Here is a 21,876-nt window from a genome sequence, read left to right on the forward strand (position 1 = left end):
TGCCAGTAGCAGAAGGAAGAAATACAGCGAGGAAAAGGGGCAATGATGACAATTGATTTAGCTTCACAGATTTTTTTGCTATCTATCTGTTGTATGTTTAAAATACTACACTTGTCTGTTTATATCAAAGCTACACCGTTGAATGTGCCAAGCACCTTTAGAATTGGCTTAAGCTAAGCACATACAAACCCACCGAAACCACTGGGGAAACTTACATACCAGAAGTTAAATTTGCAAGTTTAGCCATCAAGTATCTGGGAAAGCAACCATAACAACATTTTTTTCTGTAATCAGACAACACTAAAATCAACAAGCTTCTGATTTGAGATTCTGGGCATCTCTTTAATGTATGTCAGTAATAACAGACAACTCACTGCACGCTCATAATTGTTTTGTCTACATGCAGCTTCACACAACCAAGAAGAAGAAGAAGAAGAAGAAGAAGAAGAAGAAGAAGAAGAAGGAGAAGTACCAGCAGCAGCTTCAGCTTCAGGACACATAAATAAAGGAATTTGTATAAGGAGGACTTCCAGACATTTTGAAAATCTGGTTAAGCCTCATAAAAAATCCCAGTGTGGTAATCCAATACATGTATGCTTATTGCTGAAGTGTCTTTCTGCAGCCCAGAGAAGTTGAATTAATTGTTTCATTAGTTTACCATAATCCATAATTCCTAGCTCCAAATCTCTTTTATTTATTGTCTGTCACCATGAGAATAAAATCAGATCAGCATAATTTATAAAAACAGACGAGAAGACTGCAATATACAAAGCATCTTTTCTTTACTAAATGAGTTTATATCACACAATTCTCAACCCCTAAAAAATATTTTCAAATGGCGTACAGTTCATTACAGTGGGTTTTATTATTTTTTCTATTCTAGTAGCACTTCAATACTTCTTTGAAGATCAGTGGAATAAGTATTCAATGTTTGTCTCACAATAGTTCCTAGAAGTCTTGACCACATTTTTACCACGCTATTACCATGCTATTACCTTGACCATGCAATACACATGGATTCTTGGGGCAGAAAAGACATAAATCTTATCTACTGAAAAAAGCAGGCAGACAAAAGAAAACAAAGAGAGACCTCTGTTCAGTCTTTCTACAGGTCTGATTTTTTTTTTTTTGTAAAACAGAGTTCAAAACTGCAGAAAAAGCCTACAGTTAACCTAGGGATTAAGACCAGATTTCTGGGATACAAATGTATTTTCTTAGTTGTATGGCTGGTTCCAGATTTATTGGATTTTTCTTATTACTATATTGCTTAGAATGGATCATAGCAAAAAGCAAGAGAAATACAAATAATATATATGCAGTAATATTTCCATTGGATAAACTATTCAAAAGAAGATAAAATCCTATGCCCAAATGTCAAAGGCTTATATATGTGTATGTGCATACTTTCACATATATACATATATATACACAACATCTATATATGACTGCAGAAATTATGAAGCCAGAAATCCAATTCCACCTATTGCATTGTGTCTAATCTCACCATGTTTCCTTCTATCCCTGCCTTGCTTACATAGAAGTATACACGTATTCCTTGACGAGTAACAATGCTTTGAAGATTGAGCTGTTGAAGCATCTTACATGTATGTCCATTTTCCAGTAAAACTAATTCAAATTAGTAAATACTAATAGATCTTAGTAATTTATACACCCTTTGTTCACAGGGAAGAAGCAAGCCAGTGGCTACTATTCTGTATATTTCTGAGGAGTTTGCTTTCATTATCCCGTACATTTAGACAAAACAAAACAAAACAAAACCAAAACCGAAAAAACAGAATCCACCTGACACCTCCATTTTGTGATGAGAAATCTACTGTTTGATGTTTCTTTCTCGTACTTTATACTTCAAATATTTTACTGATGGAAAAAAAAGCAAATCTAACATGTACTTGTGTTTTAGTTTTCCTTTTCAATTATGGATAAGAATTTGATAGTCAATGGTCCTGTTTATGCTATACTTTATGGTCAAGTCCTTCTTTGATTTGTCTTATGGACAAGAAATTATTTCAAGGCCAAAAAGCTATTGCTTTACAGTTGTTATTTAGAGTCTCCTATTGTCTAAAATAAATTGTCTTTCTGGTAATCACATGATGGTTATATCTCACAAGTATATCTGGTGTGTTTCCTGTTTTGGGTTTGCTTATTAAACCGAAGAAAAGTTCTCAGAAGCTAGTGGTGGATGGGGAGAGACTGAATTGGCAGCTTTATTATAATTCAATTTTTTTTTTTTGACAAAGGCATAGGAAACGAAGAAAACCACATTAAGCATAACAACATAAATGAAGGGCTTCAGAGGAGTCTAACTGCACCAAAAAAAGTACCATCTCCATCCAAGGATATTTTGGCCCTTCTTCGTGGTATTGTAAGTTGAAGTTCATCCCCTTCTTCTAATTTTGCAATGCCTGTCAAAAGATTTGGAATATTTTAAAGTTAATATTTCAAATACATTATTTTCATGAATGGTATTCAAAAAGTCATTACATGTCATCTTATAACTATGGCTTGTTTCTTGTGATGAGTGCTTTTCTATCTTTAGGTACAATCTTAAAAATTGCAGCCTACCCAGAGCTGACAATTAATGTCCTCTGTGGAGGTGGAGCTACTTTCCATGCTGCACTCACCATGTCACAGTTCACTTAAGCAAACGCTGCAAAAATTTATAACAGTGGCGTACCCAGATTCCTCATGTTATGGTGATGTGACAGTCAAGGTCAGCATTGCTGGTCTAGACCATCCCGTTCCCACACTTCTGGAGGACGTCTCATGAGCTTTACCAACCAAATGAAGTTACCAGACATCAGCTGATCCACTGCGACTGCAGAGCACAAAAGTCTGCTTCCTGCCAGCCGCACATCAGCTGACGTGATAACCGAAAGCACCTCGCCTTCAAGTTGCAGTCACTAAGCTCAAAGCACATCTAACATCTGCTGCGACACATGCTCAACAGCATGAGATATTGCAGTGACATTTAGTTTTCCAGTGAAAGCAGAAGAGTGGGATTTTGGGAAGCAGGAACCGTGAAGTGGCTGGATGGAGTAGAGATTCTAGTTAAGAAAGCGGGGGGAGTAATACAAGGGTGAAATAAGAGGAGAGATGAAATTGAAGGAGGTTATGATGCCAGAATATGTGGGTGGAGGGGCAGAAAGTTAAAGAAAATGTTTGGACAGCCTTAATTGCCAGGAGGAAGTAGCTAATTTATTTTTATTTGGGAAAAAAAATAGCTTCCTTCCCCATCCCATTTGTTTAATGCCATTACTTGCTAACAGTCAACTCCATCACTCAATGTCACCCACTTTTTTATAAGGCATTGAAAAATTCACACAGATCTTGCTGGAAAATAACAAAAGAGAAAACCCTCAAATCCACTATTAAGGGGGACAGACAGATAGGTAAGAGCTACTAAACGAGATTTAATAGGCCTTGATAATAATTCCTTAAATGCTACTGCAGGGATATACATCTATATTGAGCATTGAGCCTGATGGACTTGCATTAAATATTTTAATTGGTCTTTCTTGTTGTGTTTGTGCGATCAGAAAGAGTTCCTGATAGGAATTAACTATTTTTCATCTAACCAAAGACTAAAACTGCAGTAGCCATTAAAAGGATTAGAGAATTAAGCTAAGAAATATCTTTGGAAATCCCATAGCAAGGTATGCAAAAATGGGGTGGCTAAAATTAATGTATGATGTTTTAAAGTAGAACATAACTTCTAAATATTTTATTGGGATAACTAAATGTGGAATTCAACCCCTAAGTTAAACGGAGTTCTTCAGTAAGGACAGTCCGTACTCCTTTTGTCTGCTTCAGGCACCTAACTGAAAGTACCAAAGTATCTAACCGCATTATACAGTGAATGGAGAGAGGGGAATTGTTCAGATCACCTCAGTTAGATGCATACCCTCCAATTACCAGTACTTTATATAAAACTGTATTTTTTTAAAAAGTAATTTTTCAATTAACCAGGTCCATGAATGCAGTCCGTTTTCTTTTCAACTGCCACAATACTTAATCGCCCAACACTACAGATTCTATTTGACACACTTTATTTGCAAACAAAGAAAAGGAAAACGTAGATGTTTACCAGCAGTATAGCAAGAATTATTCGGATAAGACTGTGGCATATTTTGGATGCAACGAAACAATGTCACCAAGCTGAGATCATCACCAAACACATGGGCCTTCTTCCTCTGTATTAGGTGTCCCATAGCAAATGTTGTATCTGTGTATAAAACCTACAGAATGAAGAGGTGCAGACTTCAAACATATTGTAAACGTGTTACAAATCCTTTAAAAAGTCAGATGCTGAAAGGAATTGAGCTTTCTCACCTGACCATATATGAAAAAATATCCTGTTTCTTTGATCACTATTTTATTTCCTTGTTCTTCCAGAGCTGTTCCACGTTTAAAGCTCAGAAGCCAAGGGACAATGCTTGAATCATCTAAAAGAAATAATAATTTTTAGGTAATCAGAAAGAAAAGTTACTTTTTTCATTTTCATCTGACAAAAAAGTATCAAATCTAACTTCCAGTCAAGACTTCCAGTCTCACTAGCTGGATTTCCCCACTGAAAAGAGGATATTTGCAAGAGCTGTCCAGAGGCAGAGACCTATTTTTTTTAATTTTTTTTTTCTTAAATTCAGCAACATAACACATTACTGCTTTGAAGCTAGATAAATTTGGATGGTAGAGTTAATACATGGAATAATTAGCTATAAATCATGGAACATATTCTTACCTTTCTGTTGGATATCGCTTTTGCTGTCAGCAATCAGTTGCAAGCAGGCCTGCAGCACTGCAAAGTGAAAGCATTTTGAAATCAAAGACATATAAACCAGTAACAGAATAGAGTAAGCTTTTGAAACTACCTTAAAAAAAAGAAGGACATGGAAAAAAAAATCTCCCGGTCTCACCACTTTTTTGAAAACATAATCTATTGATTTTAATGCAGATCTTACTCAAACATGCCAAAACAAAATTCACACTACAACACGTACTAGATAACTTTCGGAGCTCGTGCTGCTAAGCAGGAGGCCTCAGATAGTAGCACGAGTAATACTTGCTTGTTTTAATCTCTGGTTCTAATATAATTGAAAAATGTAGCAGTAAGTCAAATGAGCTAGGAATCATCAGATCAGTTAGCCTTGTTAATTTTCTAAGCAAAAGCTCAACCCTGCCAGCTATGACAGATATCAGATTTTCGAATGATGTTTACTATATTGTTTAAAGAAATTACTTCCCAGTCATAGTTGCTGTAAAGTGTTAGTCATGCATACTAGTTACATGGTACTTTCAAAATAAATTAAAAAAAAATCCATATGTTTGTACTTTCAGCATGTTTTCAGATACCCATGCTCAATCAACCTATACTGAGACTAAGAGGGAAGATACAGAGATGAGTGTTAATAAATTAATGCACACATAACCAATAGCTTAGTATCTCTCAAAACTAGTGCGTTACTCATAACTGTGGATACTGGTGACACCAATGAGAAACTGGGAGTTTGATCAGCAAGAAATATTGTGGTATGTTAAAATATAGGCTCGCAAGTGAAACAGATCTTTTAAAAAAAAATCTGCCTAAGCTAGATGTCAGGGAACAGGATGAAAGAAAAAAAAAGGATAGAGCAGATTTTAATGAAAACATCTGGTTCTAGTGCTACTTTGAAGGTTGCAAAACAGAGTGGTAACATTTACTGAACTTGACAGAAACCAAATTAATTTACTAAGAAACAAGAGAAGAAAATTCTGCCGTTGACTGCTGAATCTACATTTTTCTTTATGCCTTTTCAGGTAAGAACGCTATGGGTCACATTTGGCCACTCTTGCTATAATGGGAGTTGCCCTACTCCATGGGATCCTGTTTCTACATCTGCCATCTGGTACCCATGGTGCAATCAAGTGCCTAGCGGCACAAACCTCTCACTGCACGGCAGGTATTGAGTTTTGTTTAGAAAGCAGGCTCTCTCTCCAAGTCTCCTTTCCAAGGGGTCTGCCTGAAAATACCAAGAGAGTGCTGGATGCTCACCAGCACTCAGTGGTGCCAACTGGCAGCGTACAAAGGTTCAAGCGCATGTCTGGGAACACTCCAATGTCACAACGATTGCACAACGTGTGAGCCCTACTTACATTAATGAAAATGCTATCCTGCCAGCTCCTGTCTCCTACACTGGAACGTGTCCTTGAGTTCTCTCAGTGCTCAGCAATAATGTGCCAAAATCTATAGATTTTCAAACCAAGAATTTAAAAGCATCTGAATGCCCTGCCTTCTGATAAGGAGTAGAAAAAACAAGCTAGCACGAAATTGAAAAGGTATTATACTTCAGTCCTTTTTCTATCACACTTGTGAGCGACACAATTTTCTGAAAAAGAAGCTTCCAAATAAAATCAAAATGTGCTTTTCTGGAATTGCACACCAAAGCGCATCAGACAACCTATTTCACAAGGTATTAATTCACTGTCCTTTGGAGCAAGTGCCTTCCTAGTGAATGGAACTTGCTGATTCCCTGATATTTCAGTAAGGTAAATAAAAATTTTCATTCCAGCTTTTAAGAGAACTCACTAGTGTGGCCACTGGATTTTCCACTAACCAAACAAGAAAGAATTTGTTATGATTCACACTAACCAGCTGCTATCCATCTGGGTACCAATGAGTAGTATCCACAAACAGTGAAAGTTAAGGCTACCTTAGCAATTCTTGTTAAACCTCGCATTCTTGAAACTATCCTGATTCACAGTTTGCAGGTCTGGATTTAAGTTTCAGTTGTTTGCAGCATTGAAATACTAGTCATCATTACTGAGAACTGCTACACAGTAATTAAAATCACCAAAAGTTCAGTACAGTCTGAGACCTTTTCCATCTTTTAAAAACACATACCAACTCTGCTTCGTTCTATAGATATCAAATCTACATATATTCTCTAAAAAAATCTCACTGTCTCTTTTTTAGTGTATGCAGATAAAAATAAGGCTCCACAGAATACATTAAGCTTGTTTTTCACGGAGAAATATGGATATCATAGTGTCATTCCTGACAATAAAGAGAACAGGAACTAACACTGTGTCCTTTTTACCTAAAGCCACAAATGACAAATAATATCTAAAATAGGGTTTGAGGGATTGAACAACAACATGTTTAAAAAAAAATGTTCAGAAGCCAAGGCTGACACATAACTATTTCCAGTATATACAAGTACTTTGCTTTGACCTCAGTGGAACTACATACATGCTTAAAATGAAGTAAATCATTGAAACAAATTCAGAGTAAACAACACTACTATTAAGGAGAAGATATGGATATACAGAGTATATTTTCTGGGTAAATTAACAGGGATATTCTTAATGTTGTTAAGAAATGTTAGCAATTCTATTCCAAGAAGGACCCAAATCTTACCTGAAGTACAATATCAAGAATATATGCATTACAATATATGGGTTGAATAGTTACTATCAGTACTGAGCAGAATAAATCAAAAGCTCTACCTGAATGCCCTTTAGTCCAACGTAAATCAAACATGAGCATCAGCTTTGTAGTGTAAAGGATTTTTGAATAATTAATAATGCAAGCAGAATACAGGATTCATAGAATACATCTTAAAAATGTGTAAAAATATCTAGACTGAGTGTCACCATAAGGTCTAGCTGTATAAAACAGAGTGTATCTAGAACAATAAAGTGTGCCCCATCCTCTTGTAACTTCATATAAAAGCTTTCCTTTGACAACCATTTTTTTTTTTTCTGATTTTAACCGCTCTGTGGGGTATGGGCGGGGAGAAGAACATTTCAGAGTCTGCCTTCTTCCATGAACAGAACAGCCAATTCTGAAGAAGTTACTGACTCCAGATGCCTTTATAAACCACAGCCAGCACATGAAGGGATGTGTTCTCCACCGGTTGAGCAATGTAACCACAATTTAAAAAAAAAAAAAGCTAGCTTTTGCAGCAGGATAGGAACACAGCCTTCTGCATAACTGCATGATTTAAAACCTGACGTTGGTAAAATCAAATTTGCCCTCCCATGCAAGTTTTTGTATTATTTAATTGCATAATCATTTTGATATTTTGCAATCTAACTTCATAATACATCCAAACAAAATTACAAGTTTATTATCTGTGAACTCATGCACACATTTTTAAGATTTTTGTATCATCTGAGATCTGAGATATCTATCTCATTTTTTGCTGAAATAAAAGCAAATAAAAACTCTGAACTTTAAAAAACCAGACCTGCTTGTTTAGGTTCCTTCTTTGGTCTAGGTTTGTTCTCTATAGACTTCCTGAAACATACTTAAACACTAGATAATTCAGTTTATAAATTATATGCATGTTCTTGAACAATTTGCAGTTCTTCCTTTAACTTCTGCATTTCTTATCACAAGAGATCTTCTTTTACTTTTTGCTTGTACATTTTTATAGACTAGTTAATTTGGTGCTTTTTAAGTAAGAAGCCTTTATATGGCATCAATCGTGGATTAAATCAGTCCCTGCATTAAAATGGCTTGGTCATAGTTACAGATGTGACTCACGTCTAACAACTATCTTCAAAGTTTTGGTAGTATTATTTTGACCTTAATAGAATTACCAGTAACATATTACAATGAGAATAAGAAGAAAATAATTTACTAAGAATTAAAAATGTTTCTATTATACAGTATAAAACAGAATATTGCTTTTAAAAATTAGAGCCTATCCTATTTTGTGTATTTTTGATTGCAGTATTATGCATAATACACAACACTGATTAATTCATTAAGTGGAATTCTTCATGTAAAATTGCAGGCATTGCATCAAGTAATTTTCTATACTTTCAGATAGAAAGGCCTACTTCCTTTTGAGTTAGACTGTTGTCAGCAGAAACAAAAAACAATAACATATCTTTTCAAGAAGTAGGCCTTTTTTATTATTAAGAGAACTCTTACATTTCCCCTCTTCAAACAATAAAATACAAAGTATTTTGAATATTTGGTGAGGGGAATTTTGTATGTGGCATTTATTTAGACTAGTAACAAAAGGTTAGGTTTCCTGAGTCAAAGATTGCTAAAGTCAAGTTTACTTGTAAAAGTTCTTGCTATCCCGCTGTCACAGAGTTCTAAACCAAAAACACACAGTCAAAACACTTCTAATAGACAAGTGTACCAATTTGCCAAAGCAAATCTATCAATTTGCCAGTAATGCAATCATACCAAGAACAATGGCAAAATTCTCAGAACTTACAGACCCTGCTTGTATGACAATAGTTATTTCCTGTGGACGCAACTGATATTGGGGTAGAACCTGGGAAGCGCTAGTCACAAGTCAAGTTATCCTGCCTCACTGCTTTGTGCAATTACTTAGAATTTCTCCTCAGTTCCTTCCATACATGCAATCAGACTGATTGAGATGGATAACCTCAGTACACCAAAGTAAATATTGTCCATGGGTGCTCCAATCTGATTACTGCAGAATGGTGCCTAATTTGAGTTTATAGACGACCTCATGCTCACCTACCAAGTCAGCCACGGGAATCAGAATCCCACAGTAATAACCAGAATGACGCACAGAGACAGAGTGTAAATGAAATGACATTCATACATTGAACTGCCTTAGGTAATGGAACCTATATCTTGTTCCTGGACTCAAGCACACATACAGCTTAGAGAGAAACACGCAGGCAAGGCAATCAATAATTGAGAACAGGGTGTAAAATTCAGGAGAGCTTTTTATTGTGCAGTGATTTTCCTCTACAGACTAAATTTATAAAAAGAAAGACAAATAAAGAAAATTATATCTGTTCTTATGTGTCCTGATATGACATTTGCCAGAAGCGGTTAGATGATCTATCTGCGTGCATATTAATAATATGTACCTTTCAAAATCACCCATTAACTCCTACTCATTGTATCAAGAACTCTGGTTCTGACTGCTAACTGTACAGCTTTGTTTGGAATTGATGCTTGAAACCCATCTCTTCAACCTACTTGAGCTGGAAATTTTCTCAAGACACAAAATGTACAACTAGTGATGACTAATAGTTTTATGCACGAACACAAGCAAATGCATACCCCATAAAAATACGAAAGAACAACATTGTGTTAGATCCATTTTCCTTCACTTGTCACTTTAATTAAAATTCTAATTTGTGGCCACTTCTATGCACAAAACATCAAGCAAATAAAAAAAAAAAAGTAATTGAAATTCCATATGTTCAAGAAGTGCTGTGCTGGGCATAAAAAGAATCATGGGACATCCATTTCTGAAATTTATTAATTAGAATTTAAAAAGAAAACAGAATGGGACCACAACTTTATTTATAAACAAAATAATGGGTTTATATTTTACTTCTGGTCTCTGATGAAGCACAAGAGAAGCACTTGTATATCAGCGACATTTTCAAGTATTCACTTTCTAAGGAATTGGTCCTTGTTAAAGTGAAATTATGGGTCAACAATTAAGTGTGAGACCAGACTCTACTTTGAGACCTCTCTGAAGCAAACAGAAATAGGACGAGAAAAAGGCACCTCACTCAATACCTTAATTTATCTGCCATTGTACCAGAATGAGTGCAGTGCATCTGCAGGATGATTTGGGGGCTGCCAGGATGCCGGTACACAGAAATGGATGTGAGAAGATCAAAATGCAGGGCTAGTAATTTTGTGTACATGACCAAGTAACAGCCAGGATTCAGCACCATGAACAACACCAGGGTCTCTTATTTCACTCACTCTGCTAAAAAAAAATTTAACATTGACCAGTAGGTTCACGGTCAGTAGGTCATGGATCAGTGAAATCCAATCTGAGAAAATGTAACATCTTACTGCACTCTGACAAACTAAACTTGTTGTAATTACAGCAGGCAGAAAGGTAATCCTGTCTAACAGATGACCTTTTATATAAATGGAAGATTTGTAATTTACTTTTTTTTCTTTTTTATATACAAAATATACATTTTAGAAAATGGTTGTGTTAGAAAACAGTTTTGTGCTAGGTCAACCTATGTAGCTTTTCCCTTTTAAATGAATGTTCATATTCTGTGCTTTCTGTCATCCATCCCAAACAATTTTAAAGCCAGCTGTATCTTTAAAAAAAAACCCCAAAACTTACAGAAATAAGTAGCTTAATTAGAATTTTATGTGAATAAAGGTGAATAGATATAAACAGGGGTGGCTACCTGATGAGACGAACTTAAGTCTGCCAGACGCACAGCTGAGAAGCCCAAAACCCTCCTCTCCTCCATACACCCTCAAAAAGCAGTAAGAATAAAGATGAAAGCTACTGTGAAGGGCACTGGATAACTTGCAGAGTACTGATGCTATAACATTATTTTAGAAAAAGACATGCCTCCTTATTTTTATGATACTTGTACTTGAGATCACTAGCCTTTGTTTGGGAGACGCTAGGGTGGGGAGAGCAGGGAAGCTCTGTGGTTCCCGTGGTAGGAAACAGGATACAAGAAATACAATTTAAGCAATCTTCTCCTTAGCCCTGTTTGTGAAATCACTGTTAGCCAAGACCCCAAACCAAAGATTACCAACGAAATAGAATAAATCCCATTTAAACCTATGGATTTTGGATAATGTCCTAAATGAATATTTTCTTTTGAGAATTCTGGAGGTAAATAGAGTGATTATACTCTAGAACGTAAATTTCATTTAGCTTGCTGAAGCTTAAGTGAAATACATTTCACATTAATTAGTCACTCAAAAGCACAATTTAAGCTAAGTTTGATTTAGTCTTTACTACAAATTACTCCATATCAACTTCATCTATTAGAGTATGTACGCAAATTGTTACCACAGAATTCTATATTTCATCCTATCAGGTATCGTTGTGTTTAGAAAGAGAAAAAAGAAAAAAAGTAGGCACTTTATTCCCAAATGAAACAAATATATTCCAGTAATATTCCAACATTATAATACACATCAGAGGTCTTTTATGGAGCACAGTCTTCAGTGCCCTCTGCAGCACCTTTTAAAAAGGCCATGATAGAAAAAATCTCACTGGATAGGCATGCCTTTATTTATTTTGCTAATTATATTAATAGATTGTTTTAATGCAGAAATGATACTAAACATCTGATTTCCTTGTTGTCTGCCTCTCTGGACAGGTACAAGCCAGCCTTTCTCTTTGAAAGCTTCTACTTCCCTAAAGTTAAGGACCTTTCTTGTTACTTCTCTCTTTTAGGATGAGCTAGTTTCCCAGAAAAATGACTTGGCATTTTTAATAATAGCTTTCCCTCCCCACTATTGATCAGAGAGAAACAAGTTAGGCATTACCTTGAGCTGAGACTGATGGATTTAGAATTGAGCAATTTACAATCTGAACGATTTAAAGTTGCGTTACTCAACTCTACTGCATCATCGAGAAATACCTCCATTACAAGAAGATTTGGGATCTAATGTTCAAAGTTCAACCTGCAGATAGCACGAATATCTGGTACCTTAAACAGTATGGTAACCATTAAGAGAATAAACCGTAAGAGAATATGGTAACTATTAAGAGAACTATTAAGAGAATGGTTAACACCATTCATTCAGCAATAATTGTAAAAACCTTAACTGGCTTTGGAAGCACGGATCGGCTGACAGAAGATATGAGTCGAGCACTGCTGTTTTTCTCAAGACGGTATGCAACTGCGGCATCCCAACCCACTCCACCACGTGCTATTTACCTGTTTCTTCTGTGTGGACAATAGACCTTCTCCCCCTGTTTCTGCTCCCGTTCCAGATTTCCTTTTGGAAGCTTTCAGCTGGGCCAGGACCAGGAAGCCTGTTCTCCTAACAGGGAGAAGCAGCAGTCAGTGAAAGCAGCCTCGCATTTGCTCGTCCCCTGGAAGCCGAAACCCTCCCCTCCAGCTTACCTGCCTGGCGCCAGCTGCAGACACTTGCAGGAAGGAAGAAACAGGGGTACCTGCTTTATTTTCGTCAGGGGACACGGGTGGCCGGTCTAGCAGAGACCTTGCCTGGACCCTGTAGATCAGCTCGTTGCGCAGAGCTTCCAGTTCTGTTTTCAGGGTGATAACATGGTAAAGAGACACTGCTGCAAGACAAGAGGACAGGAGCATTGCAAGCCACAGGAATGTGACAGAAAAAAGTCCCGTGGTGCCTGAAGCAGCACCAGGGGGGGCAGAGGGAGAGGAGGCGGTATCCTTCTGTTGGATGACGTGCACACACTCCACGGATTTCATCGCTGCTCTTTCCTCACTAAAGCCAGAGGGAGAGTTCAGCTGTCCCCTTCCGAGGTGCAATCCATGTTACCAGTTGCTCTCTGAAACTAAGGGCATCCAGAATAAGTGAACAAAACGCCCAGATCATTTCCTGTCATATGAAGCCGTTGATAGAACCATTAAACTTAATGTACAGAGTGAACGTCTAAGATTCAGTCTCCGTTTAGTTTTTGTCTTTCTGTGCTGCATTTTGGAAATGAATACTTTCTCATGAGCTGCTTGCTCAATCTACCTTCCTCCTTTCACTTTCAACTATATATTTATGTGGCAGCTTGCTATTACCATTTCCCATTGTCTTCGAATTTAGGCACAGCCGGTACCTCTGGTAATTTAGAGCCTTATCTAGAAGTGCAGGAACAATGTAAAGTTTCCTGGCAGCATATCACCCAGTGCTAGTTAAAAGACACACACATATGACAACGCATGTGCCTCTATGTATCGGTAGGTATACAGATGTACTGCGTGTGTACATTGTATCATATATATATTCATATCTAAAGTGCCTACAGAGGGGACAACCTATTCAAACAAAAAATTTTGTGGTTTCCTAAACGCTGTAGTGAAAAATATTCCCAGGTATGACTAACAAATTACTGGTCTCTCAATTGTATAAGTTGCAGGCTCTGCAGTTCAGTTCATCATACTAACTTGAAAAGGGATGATTTTTATTAAAACTTATCTAATAAATATAGTTTCTCTACAGAATTCAAGGACCTGAATTAATGCAAAAGGGGACAGGGGACACAGAAAAGTGGGGAGACAAAACTTGGGGGGGTGGGGGAAACTAGAAGGGGTGAAAACTAGAGGATGGGAAAGAATAAGAGAGGGGAAAATAAGATTGAAGGTGGGGGGGAAGGGCAGATGGGTATAAAAGGAAAATAAGATTATATATTTTTTTTAAAAAAAACCCAAACTTTAAATACTGAAGTTTTTTCGGGTGAATCCTGAGTGTCTGGATTAAGCTCATCTTGTTAAGATTTTATTAGTCCTTTCATCTTAAAACCTTGCATTAGGAATTCCTTCTTTCTCTGCAGCTAGCTAAATATTCCAAACATGTTCATATTCTTTTTGTAGTGTCTTCTCATGCAAAAGTAAAGTTTTACTCCTTTGTTAAAAGTTTCAGTGGTCTGGGACAGAAAAAAATGATTGAAAAGCATCACAATTAGGGCTAAAATCAATAAGTCAATCTCACCACTGGAATCTAACTAACTGGAATCTTACCATGTAAGTAAAGTTTTATCTTTGCAAGAGAGAGAACTTTTATAGGTCTGTCTGAATACTGTGTAATGAATCTTGATGGCAACACTTGTCAGAGTAGTTCCAATCAAGTTGCTTCTGTTGGGAAGGAGAAAGAAGGTGCAACGATAGATGAACGTCTTCTTTAGCCTCTCCCACTTCTATGTCTTAAGACTATGAGAAATTGAGGGTTAGTATAAGCTTTATCATCATCTGTTGTGAACCAAGGTACCCTTTTCCTTACTTTACCACCTCTAGCAACCACCCAATATCCTGGACAGACAAGTAATTATTTTCTTAAATGCAGAGGAAAAAAAAAAAAATTTCTACATGTCTTAACATGCCCCTAAAAGGCACATACATACTGTGAGAAATGATACAGAAATCAGTGCAGGGTGGAGTAAGGGCAGAATGACATACTGTTTCTGTACCTATTTTCAAGGCTAAGTTAAGGTGTAAATGGGGCTGCGTTTTGAAGGAAATTTAAGATGAACTAAGGTAGGTTTTTTGGAACAGAATAAGCAATTATTAGAACTAAGCAGACATGCCTTGAAGTATCATTAGACATCAGAACAGTACCAGCCTAATACCGACTGTGTTCCAAAAATAAAATGACAGTTGGAAAAGAAGTGCTATTTAAGGAAATTAAACCAAGTGAGGTGAGAGAATGGAAGTTATAACTAGCTACACAGAAATACTGAGAAACAATTGGCCAGTGAGGTCTCTGCGGTCATTAACATATAAGAAAATAACAGGCAGGTATATAATTAGCATCAATCTAGGCAGGTATATAATTAGCATCAATCTAGTTGCTTCTAGAGAAAATAGGCTGTTCCCAGCCTCCACACCTTCTTTAAATGGGGTCATTATTTGGGCTGACAAAATAATTGTGGTGACACAGAGAACTTCTGTAAGACATCTGGCTTTGTCTTGCTTACCATTCTGATAAATGAGAATTTCAAAGGGGAGATGAAGAAAATCAAAGCAGCCCACTCTCGGCAAATTGTTAAATTCAACAGGTATTTCTAGTTACCTATCATAGGGATCATGCTGTTTGCAACCTTGTGTTGTTCTATAGCTTCATAAGCAGTTAAATGATTTGAAAGAAAATATAATTTTAGACAACTTTTGTGATGATGAAAATATAGTGGAACAATCAATAATGACAGTGAGAGATCAATCATGAAAAACAACACAAATTGACTAGAAATAGACTTAGCTGAACAACTTCCATTTTAACACAATCAAATGAAGCTTCAGTAAATTGCAGACTACTAATTGCATTAAAGTAAAAACTCAGAAAAATGACTTAAATCCCCCAAAACCAAAACATGCTAGTTGCAAAGCCCAGAGCGTGGAGTCGGCGCCTCCACGCTTGCCACTATGTCTTGTCATAACACACTGTCCTTATGATTCCTCTTGTTGTCAGAGCTGCAAAGTAGTCCTTAACCTGCTTAAAGCAAAGTCAATGAGATTAACGCATGTGCAGTTTCTTCTGCGTTTTAAACTAAGGTGTGCCTAAAGAGGACTAAGGAGTCCTCAGCTCATATTAGCCTTCCATTAGCAGACATGGGAGGGTGTTGACTCCAGCTGAACATGAGCTTTCAGTGGAACTTTCTTGTTGAAATAGAAGTATAATATTTGGATATATATGCTGGAGCAAATTATTAAGCAAAAGTAAGAAGTAACTGTAACCATGCTTTTATATCGACAAAAGTGTTAGCATATAGCTATGACTACCAAAACCAAACAGTGAAAAGGGTTCAAAACAAAAATCCGGAATGAATATAAGAGGCCTAAAGAACTCACCAGGAAAAGGGTGTTCAGTTTGTGGTTAGCAGCCTGCTTCTACTGGCCAGCTTCCCTGAAAACCCTTCTGCAAAAGTTTGTACCCTATTAACTGTTTTTGGCTTAAGACATACATGCTATGCTACACACGCAACAAGTGACTACTTCAAACCTAGTTCGAAGCAGCATTTTCCAAACTATTTCTAGAAAATAAAATGCCACTACATTAAACTGCAGAAACCTAGTCCTGGCTGTCTAACTCTGGAAGGAAATAGGAATAAACCCTTATAATAAAGGTATTCTGAAAATATGGTTCTATTTGGCATGCACAGTACAGTTGATCCATGCACACACAATGAATCCAACCATGTAGTGCCTCCTTAACCCAAAAAATTAGCTATGTTAAATACTCAGGTTGACTGACAAAGGGTCCTCTTTAATTTAGCCAATGAAAGCTATTAAAAAATGCCTTGGCTAGTCTAAGAATTTTACTTCACCAAATCTTTTACTTTTGGGAAAAAGAACAAACTTTTAGATAAAACTCAAAATAATAAGAAAAAAAAGCCATATTACCGCTGAAGACTCTTAAAGGTAAGAATGTTTCACTAGGGGAAGTGGATTCTTGAACAAAATCAAGGCTGGTTAATTCTTCCAAGGTATTACAGCAGAAACAAGCCCTGCAATTTGTGCAAGCAATTAATTTTTTTCATTTCCGTTATGCAGAGTATCAGATTAAATGATCAAGATGGGCCCTGCTAACCTGCAAATTTATAAAACATCATCACTACATCTGTGGGGAACCAAGGCAGAGATAGTTAGCAATCACACAGGAAATTTGTGGTTGAACCAGAAACTGAACTCTTGATTTCCTGAAATCCAGTTCTGTACTTTAACCACAAAAGCGTCTTCTTTGAGGGGGAGGAAAACCCCATAATGAAGTTTAACACAGAAAAGAGAAGCAGATTATTTGAATATGAAGACTTGGATAAAAACCCAATTTAATGAAGAAATTTAAAAGTTTACTTAAAAACAAATCTTCCGTTTTTAAAAAGGAGGCCGTATAGATGCTGCAGTCCAGAGATCCAGGCAAATGTCGATGGCCATACTAAAAGTACACCTCCAGTGGCAAAGGTCCAACTTCACATACTTCTGAGGTAGCCACAAAATGGAACTGGTGCATGCAGTTATCACAAAAAGAAAGAGGCCATGATAGCTTGCCTTACTACATGAGACAGTGCAGAACAGATAGAGGAGCAAAGAATAAGCAAAGGTTCCATTTTAAACACATTTAATTTCAAGCTCTTTCTGAAGATGGACAAAACGAATGGGCTATTTTGGAGTTGATCAGAATAAATCCTATATGACAGTTTTCTGCTATTACAGGCATCTCTATTAGGCATATTCATAGTTAGCCCTCTGAAACAGTACACATTCCCTTAAAGGACACTTAATTAGTTCTTTCAGCCATTAACTGCAATTTAGAATCAGAGAATAGTTTGGGTTGGAAGGGACCTTTAAAGGTCCAGGGACATCTTCAACTAGACCAGGTTGCTCAGAGCCCCGTCCAACCTGACCTTGCATGTTTCCAGGGATGGGGCATCTACCACCTCTCTGGGAAACCCATTCCAGTGTATCACCACACTTGTAAAAAATTTCTTCCTTCTATCTAGTCTCAGTCTACCCTCTTTTTGTTTAAAAGCATTACCCCTTTTTCTATCGCAACAAGCCCTGCTAAAAAGTTTGTCCCCATCTTTCTTATAAGCACCCTTTAGGTACTGGAAGGCTGCTATAAGTCTCCTCAGAGCCTTCTCTTCTCCAGGCTGAATCAACCCAACTATTTCAGCCTGTCCTCATAGGAGAAGTGCTCCAGCTCTCTGATCATTTTTGTGGCCCTCCTCTTGACCCACTCCAACATGCCTTTCCAGGGTCCATGTTGTTCCTGGGGCTTTCCTGGGCCTGAGGGGCCCAGAGCTGGACGCAGTACTCCAGGTGGGGTCTCACCACAGCGGAGTAGAGGGGCAGAGTCACCTCCCTGGACCTGCTGGCCATGCTTAATTTGATGCAGGATACGGTTGGCTTTCTGGACTGCAAGAACACATTGTTGGCTCATGTCCAACTTTTCATCCACCAGTACCCCCAAGTCCTTCTCCTCAGGGCTCCCCTCAATTCCTTCATCCCCCAGCCTGTATTGGTACCGAGGATTGCCCCAACCCAGGTGCAGAACTGTGCACTTGACCTTGTTGAACTTCATGAGGTTCACACAGGCTCACTTCTCAAGCCTGTCCAGGACCCTCTGGATGGCATCCCATGTCTCACGCATGTCAACTGCACCACTCAGCTTGGTGTTGTCTGCAAACTTGCTGAGAGTGCACTCGATCCCACTGTCTATGTCATTGCTAAAGATATTAAACCGTACTAGTCCCAGTATGGACCCTTGAGACATCTCTTGTCGCCAATCTCCATCTGGACATTGAGCTGTTGACCCACTACCGTTTGGATGCGACAATCCAACCAATTCCTCATCTACCAAATCGTACACTCATCAAATCCATATCTCTCCAAGGATGTTGTGGGGGATCATGTCAAAGGCCTTACAGAAGTCCAGATAGATGACATCCATTGCTCTCCTTGTTCACTGCTAATTTTCAAGGAGATGTCAGGGTGGTTGAAGTCCCCCAGCAGGACAAGAGCCTGCGAGTGCAATGCCTCCCGTACCTGAAGTAAGAAGGCTTCATCAATAGGCTCCCCTTTATCAGCCAGCCTGTAGCGGACACCGACCACAAGGCTCCCTTTGTTGCTTCAGTCTCTAATTCTTACCCATAAGCTTTCAACCTGCTCATGGCTATGCTTCAGAGACAGCTCTTCACACTCCTATCCGTTTCTTGATGTAAGGGGCAACACCTTCACCTCTCCTTCCTTGGCTGTCCCTTCTGAACAGCCTGTAGCCACCGATTGCCACACCCCAGTCATGGGATTCCTCCCACCAAGTTTCAATAATGGCAACTAGGTCACAGCTTTCTAGCAGCATGGTGGCTTCCAACTCCTCCTGTTTGTTGCCCATGCTGTGTGCATTGGTGTAGAGGCACTTCAGCTGGGCTGTTTGGCTGTGTCACCTTCGTAGAAGAACACCCCATAATTCCTTTGGGGTATTTCACTGGTGTTTCCCTCTTGGCTCCTATTACCTCAAGATCTCTGGCTCATCTCTGGAAGACTTCAAGTGTGCTGCAGTGTAGCCTGCACATCTCGGAGCACCAGGCTGAGGACCCTCACTAGCACCCTATCCCTCTAACTTTGGTGTGTCATCCTATGGCTTGTCATGTGCAAGCCTGATATTGTCCCCCTCCCGCTTCGAGCCAGGTTTAAAGCTCTGTCAATTAGCCCTCCGACCTTATGATCAAAGACCCTCATTCACACACTAGCAAAACCAGGTAAGTTCCTGCCTCACATATGCATCCAAAAATCAGTCTATTTGTGGATACTGTGCTCCTGTAGTATGTATCTTATATCCTATTATCTTAAATTTTTGGAAGCTGTTGAATATCTTGCAAGCAAAGGATGTATTATACAAACAGTTAAGGTCCTATTTGATATAATACGTTGTTAAAAGGAAAAAAAAACCCAAAACTATCCTATGAGATTTTTCTGAAGCAAAAGATGTATTCTTCTCTCGTTGCCTCTAATTTCAAAATTGCCTAGGATAACACGAGTGCCTCTGCACGTTTTAGGTATGCCATGCTTGATTTATTTCTTGCCTAAGGCTTTATTTCTCTAGACATCTAGACAATTTGGGTCCAAATCTGGCATGCAAACTACACAAAATATACATAGAGCCGACTTGCAGCTATCATTACGTTTTACATGGTTATTACAGTGCTTTCAAAGAGAGTAGGAAATGGCATAGGAAGGAAAAGCAATTATCATAGGTGTCTGACAAAGTATGCAGCAGAACCAACAAGAAATATAAAATTTTTTTTTAAATATATAAAACATAAAAAGAAAACACAAGTTATATAAGACAAAAGATATATCAAGATATGTAAAACACAAGACAAATACCACAAGATACATAAAATAGAAAACACAATATTTATATACTACAGCAGCTTAACGCCAGTGTCCTCCCTTTCCCCCCGCCCCCATGATGTTATAGCGATTCCTTCTTACTGCACAGGAGAAACGGAGCTCTGTCATACAGCTGTAGCTCACTTCTCTTATAGTCTCACTGCCTTGGCTATCCAGCAACACGGAGTATTGCATTTCTCCACCTCTTCGACACTATGCAACTTGACAGATCTTGCACAGATGGGCTAAAAATGCGTTTGTATGGTAGCAAAATAAACAAGGAGCCATGGCCCGTCATGTGGGAGTGGCCACTCTTCTGCTGCTACAGCCTGTGGACCTTTAATAGAGGGCACAGGACAGGCATACGAGTATTTTCAAATCATGGCGTTATTTCTTCATAGCTGTATATAATTGCTACACTGTCCCTGAGTCCTCAAGGATAGAAAGGGAAGGGTTCTCTGCCTGACCTTTCCCTTTGAATTTTTGTAAATAATCAGCCCATACCAGATGTAAGCATAACACAAAACAGCTGTAGAACTTCCTTTCTTTCTGTATCAAGCAGCAAAATCCGTTCCTTAGTCGCTTGTCAAAACTAGCAGCAGCATCTCTCCAAACTTGGTATGTGAACACACATTTTATGTCAGCAACCTTGCAGTTTTGCGTTATCCAGCTCATTGCTTAAGATTATTAAAGGGGTATCTCCAATTATCATGAGTGATACCATGTTCTGTAATAACAATAAAACCAGGCCTGCTCTTAAGCTCTATGGCCTTTCAGAGAAAGAAGAATAACTGTTTTTCAAGACATAGGAGAGCTATTCTGCCCCCACCCAAGCTAAAGCATAACAAATTAATCACATTAAGGTTTTCAAAACATTTCCAGAAAATATTCAGTTTATCTTCCTTATCTACTTACAGAGACAGAACTCTGTAAAAAGTCTAAAATGAAGACCCTGAATAGGGTCCAACAAATGATTTAAAGCTCAGGCATGTTCAATATCTTTGGAACAAATAATTTTTGTTTAGACAATGGTTCAGTATTTTCTCAAAACCTTACCTACCTATACTTGAGCTTTTTAACAGAGAGCAAGTCCCCTGCCTTTGGTTTAGGTTTGATTTCTAGCATTTTAGTTTAGATGTTCATATGCCCTTAGGAATGCTTATTATGATTTAAGCAGCACCTGCAAATTCTGAGAGAAATTCAAACACTATATTTTACCTTTGTCTATCTGATATGAAAACCTATACATACCTACTAAGCAAATGAATATAACATCGTGCAAGATTACAGGACACAGTTTATGTTACACTTTGTAGCCCAGCTGCTTATCAATTTTCAAATAAGAAAAAGCAAATGCAAGGCTTGGAGTAGCACTGTGTGAGATATAGTGACATAGTTCACAAGACAGCAAATTGCTTTTCATTCAAGAAGAGCAGTATTCACATGAAGTACACAAATCTCAGTTGCTCCTTTACATTCATTGCTTCCTTTTCAAGAATTGGAATCTTTTTTTCCATTCAAAACTAATAGGTATCTTGAATAAAGCGTCAAAATGTAACATCATCCCCC

General features: G+C 37.9%; 1 protein-coding gene across 2 annotated transcripts; it reads right to left on the reverse strand.

Moving 5' to 3' along the window:
• Window positions 1–673: 673 nt before the first annotated feature.
• TNFSF13B (TNF superfamily member 13b) lies at window positions 674–20,530 on the reverse strand. Of its 2 annotated transcripts, XM_074561693.1 has the most exons (7): window positions 20,410–20,530; window positions 12,856–13,268; window positions 12,667–12,772; window positions 4,760–4,816; window positions 4,351–4,463; window positions 4,106–4,256; window positions 674–2,423 (listed from the first exon to the last, which is right to left on the reverse strand). In XM_074561693.1, exons 2-7 carry the CDS (start codon window positions 13,180–13,182, stop codon window positions 2,311–2,313), a joined length of 867 nt encoding a protein of 288 aa, XP_074417794.1. In that variant the 5' UTR covers window positions 13,183–13,268; window positions 20,410–20,530; the 3' UTR covers window positions 674–2,310. The 2 variants fall into 2 exon arrangements, with proteins under 2 accessions (XP_074417794.1, XP_074417785.1); XM_074561684.1 differs by lacking the exon at window positions 20,410–20,530 and having other exon boundaries at window positions 12,856–13,592.
• Between the last annotated feature and the right edge of the window lie 1,346 nt (window positions 20,531–21,876).

The sequence above is a fragment of the Larus michahellis genome, chromosome 1 (assembly GCF_964199755.1).
Source record: "Larus michahellis chromosome 1, bLarMic1.1, whole genome shotgun sequence".
Lineage (NCBI taxonomy): Eukaryota > Metazoa > Chordata > Aves > Charadriiformes > Laridae > Larus > Larus michahellis.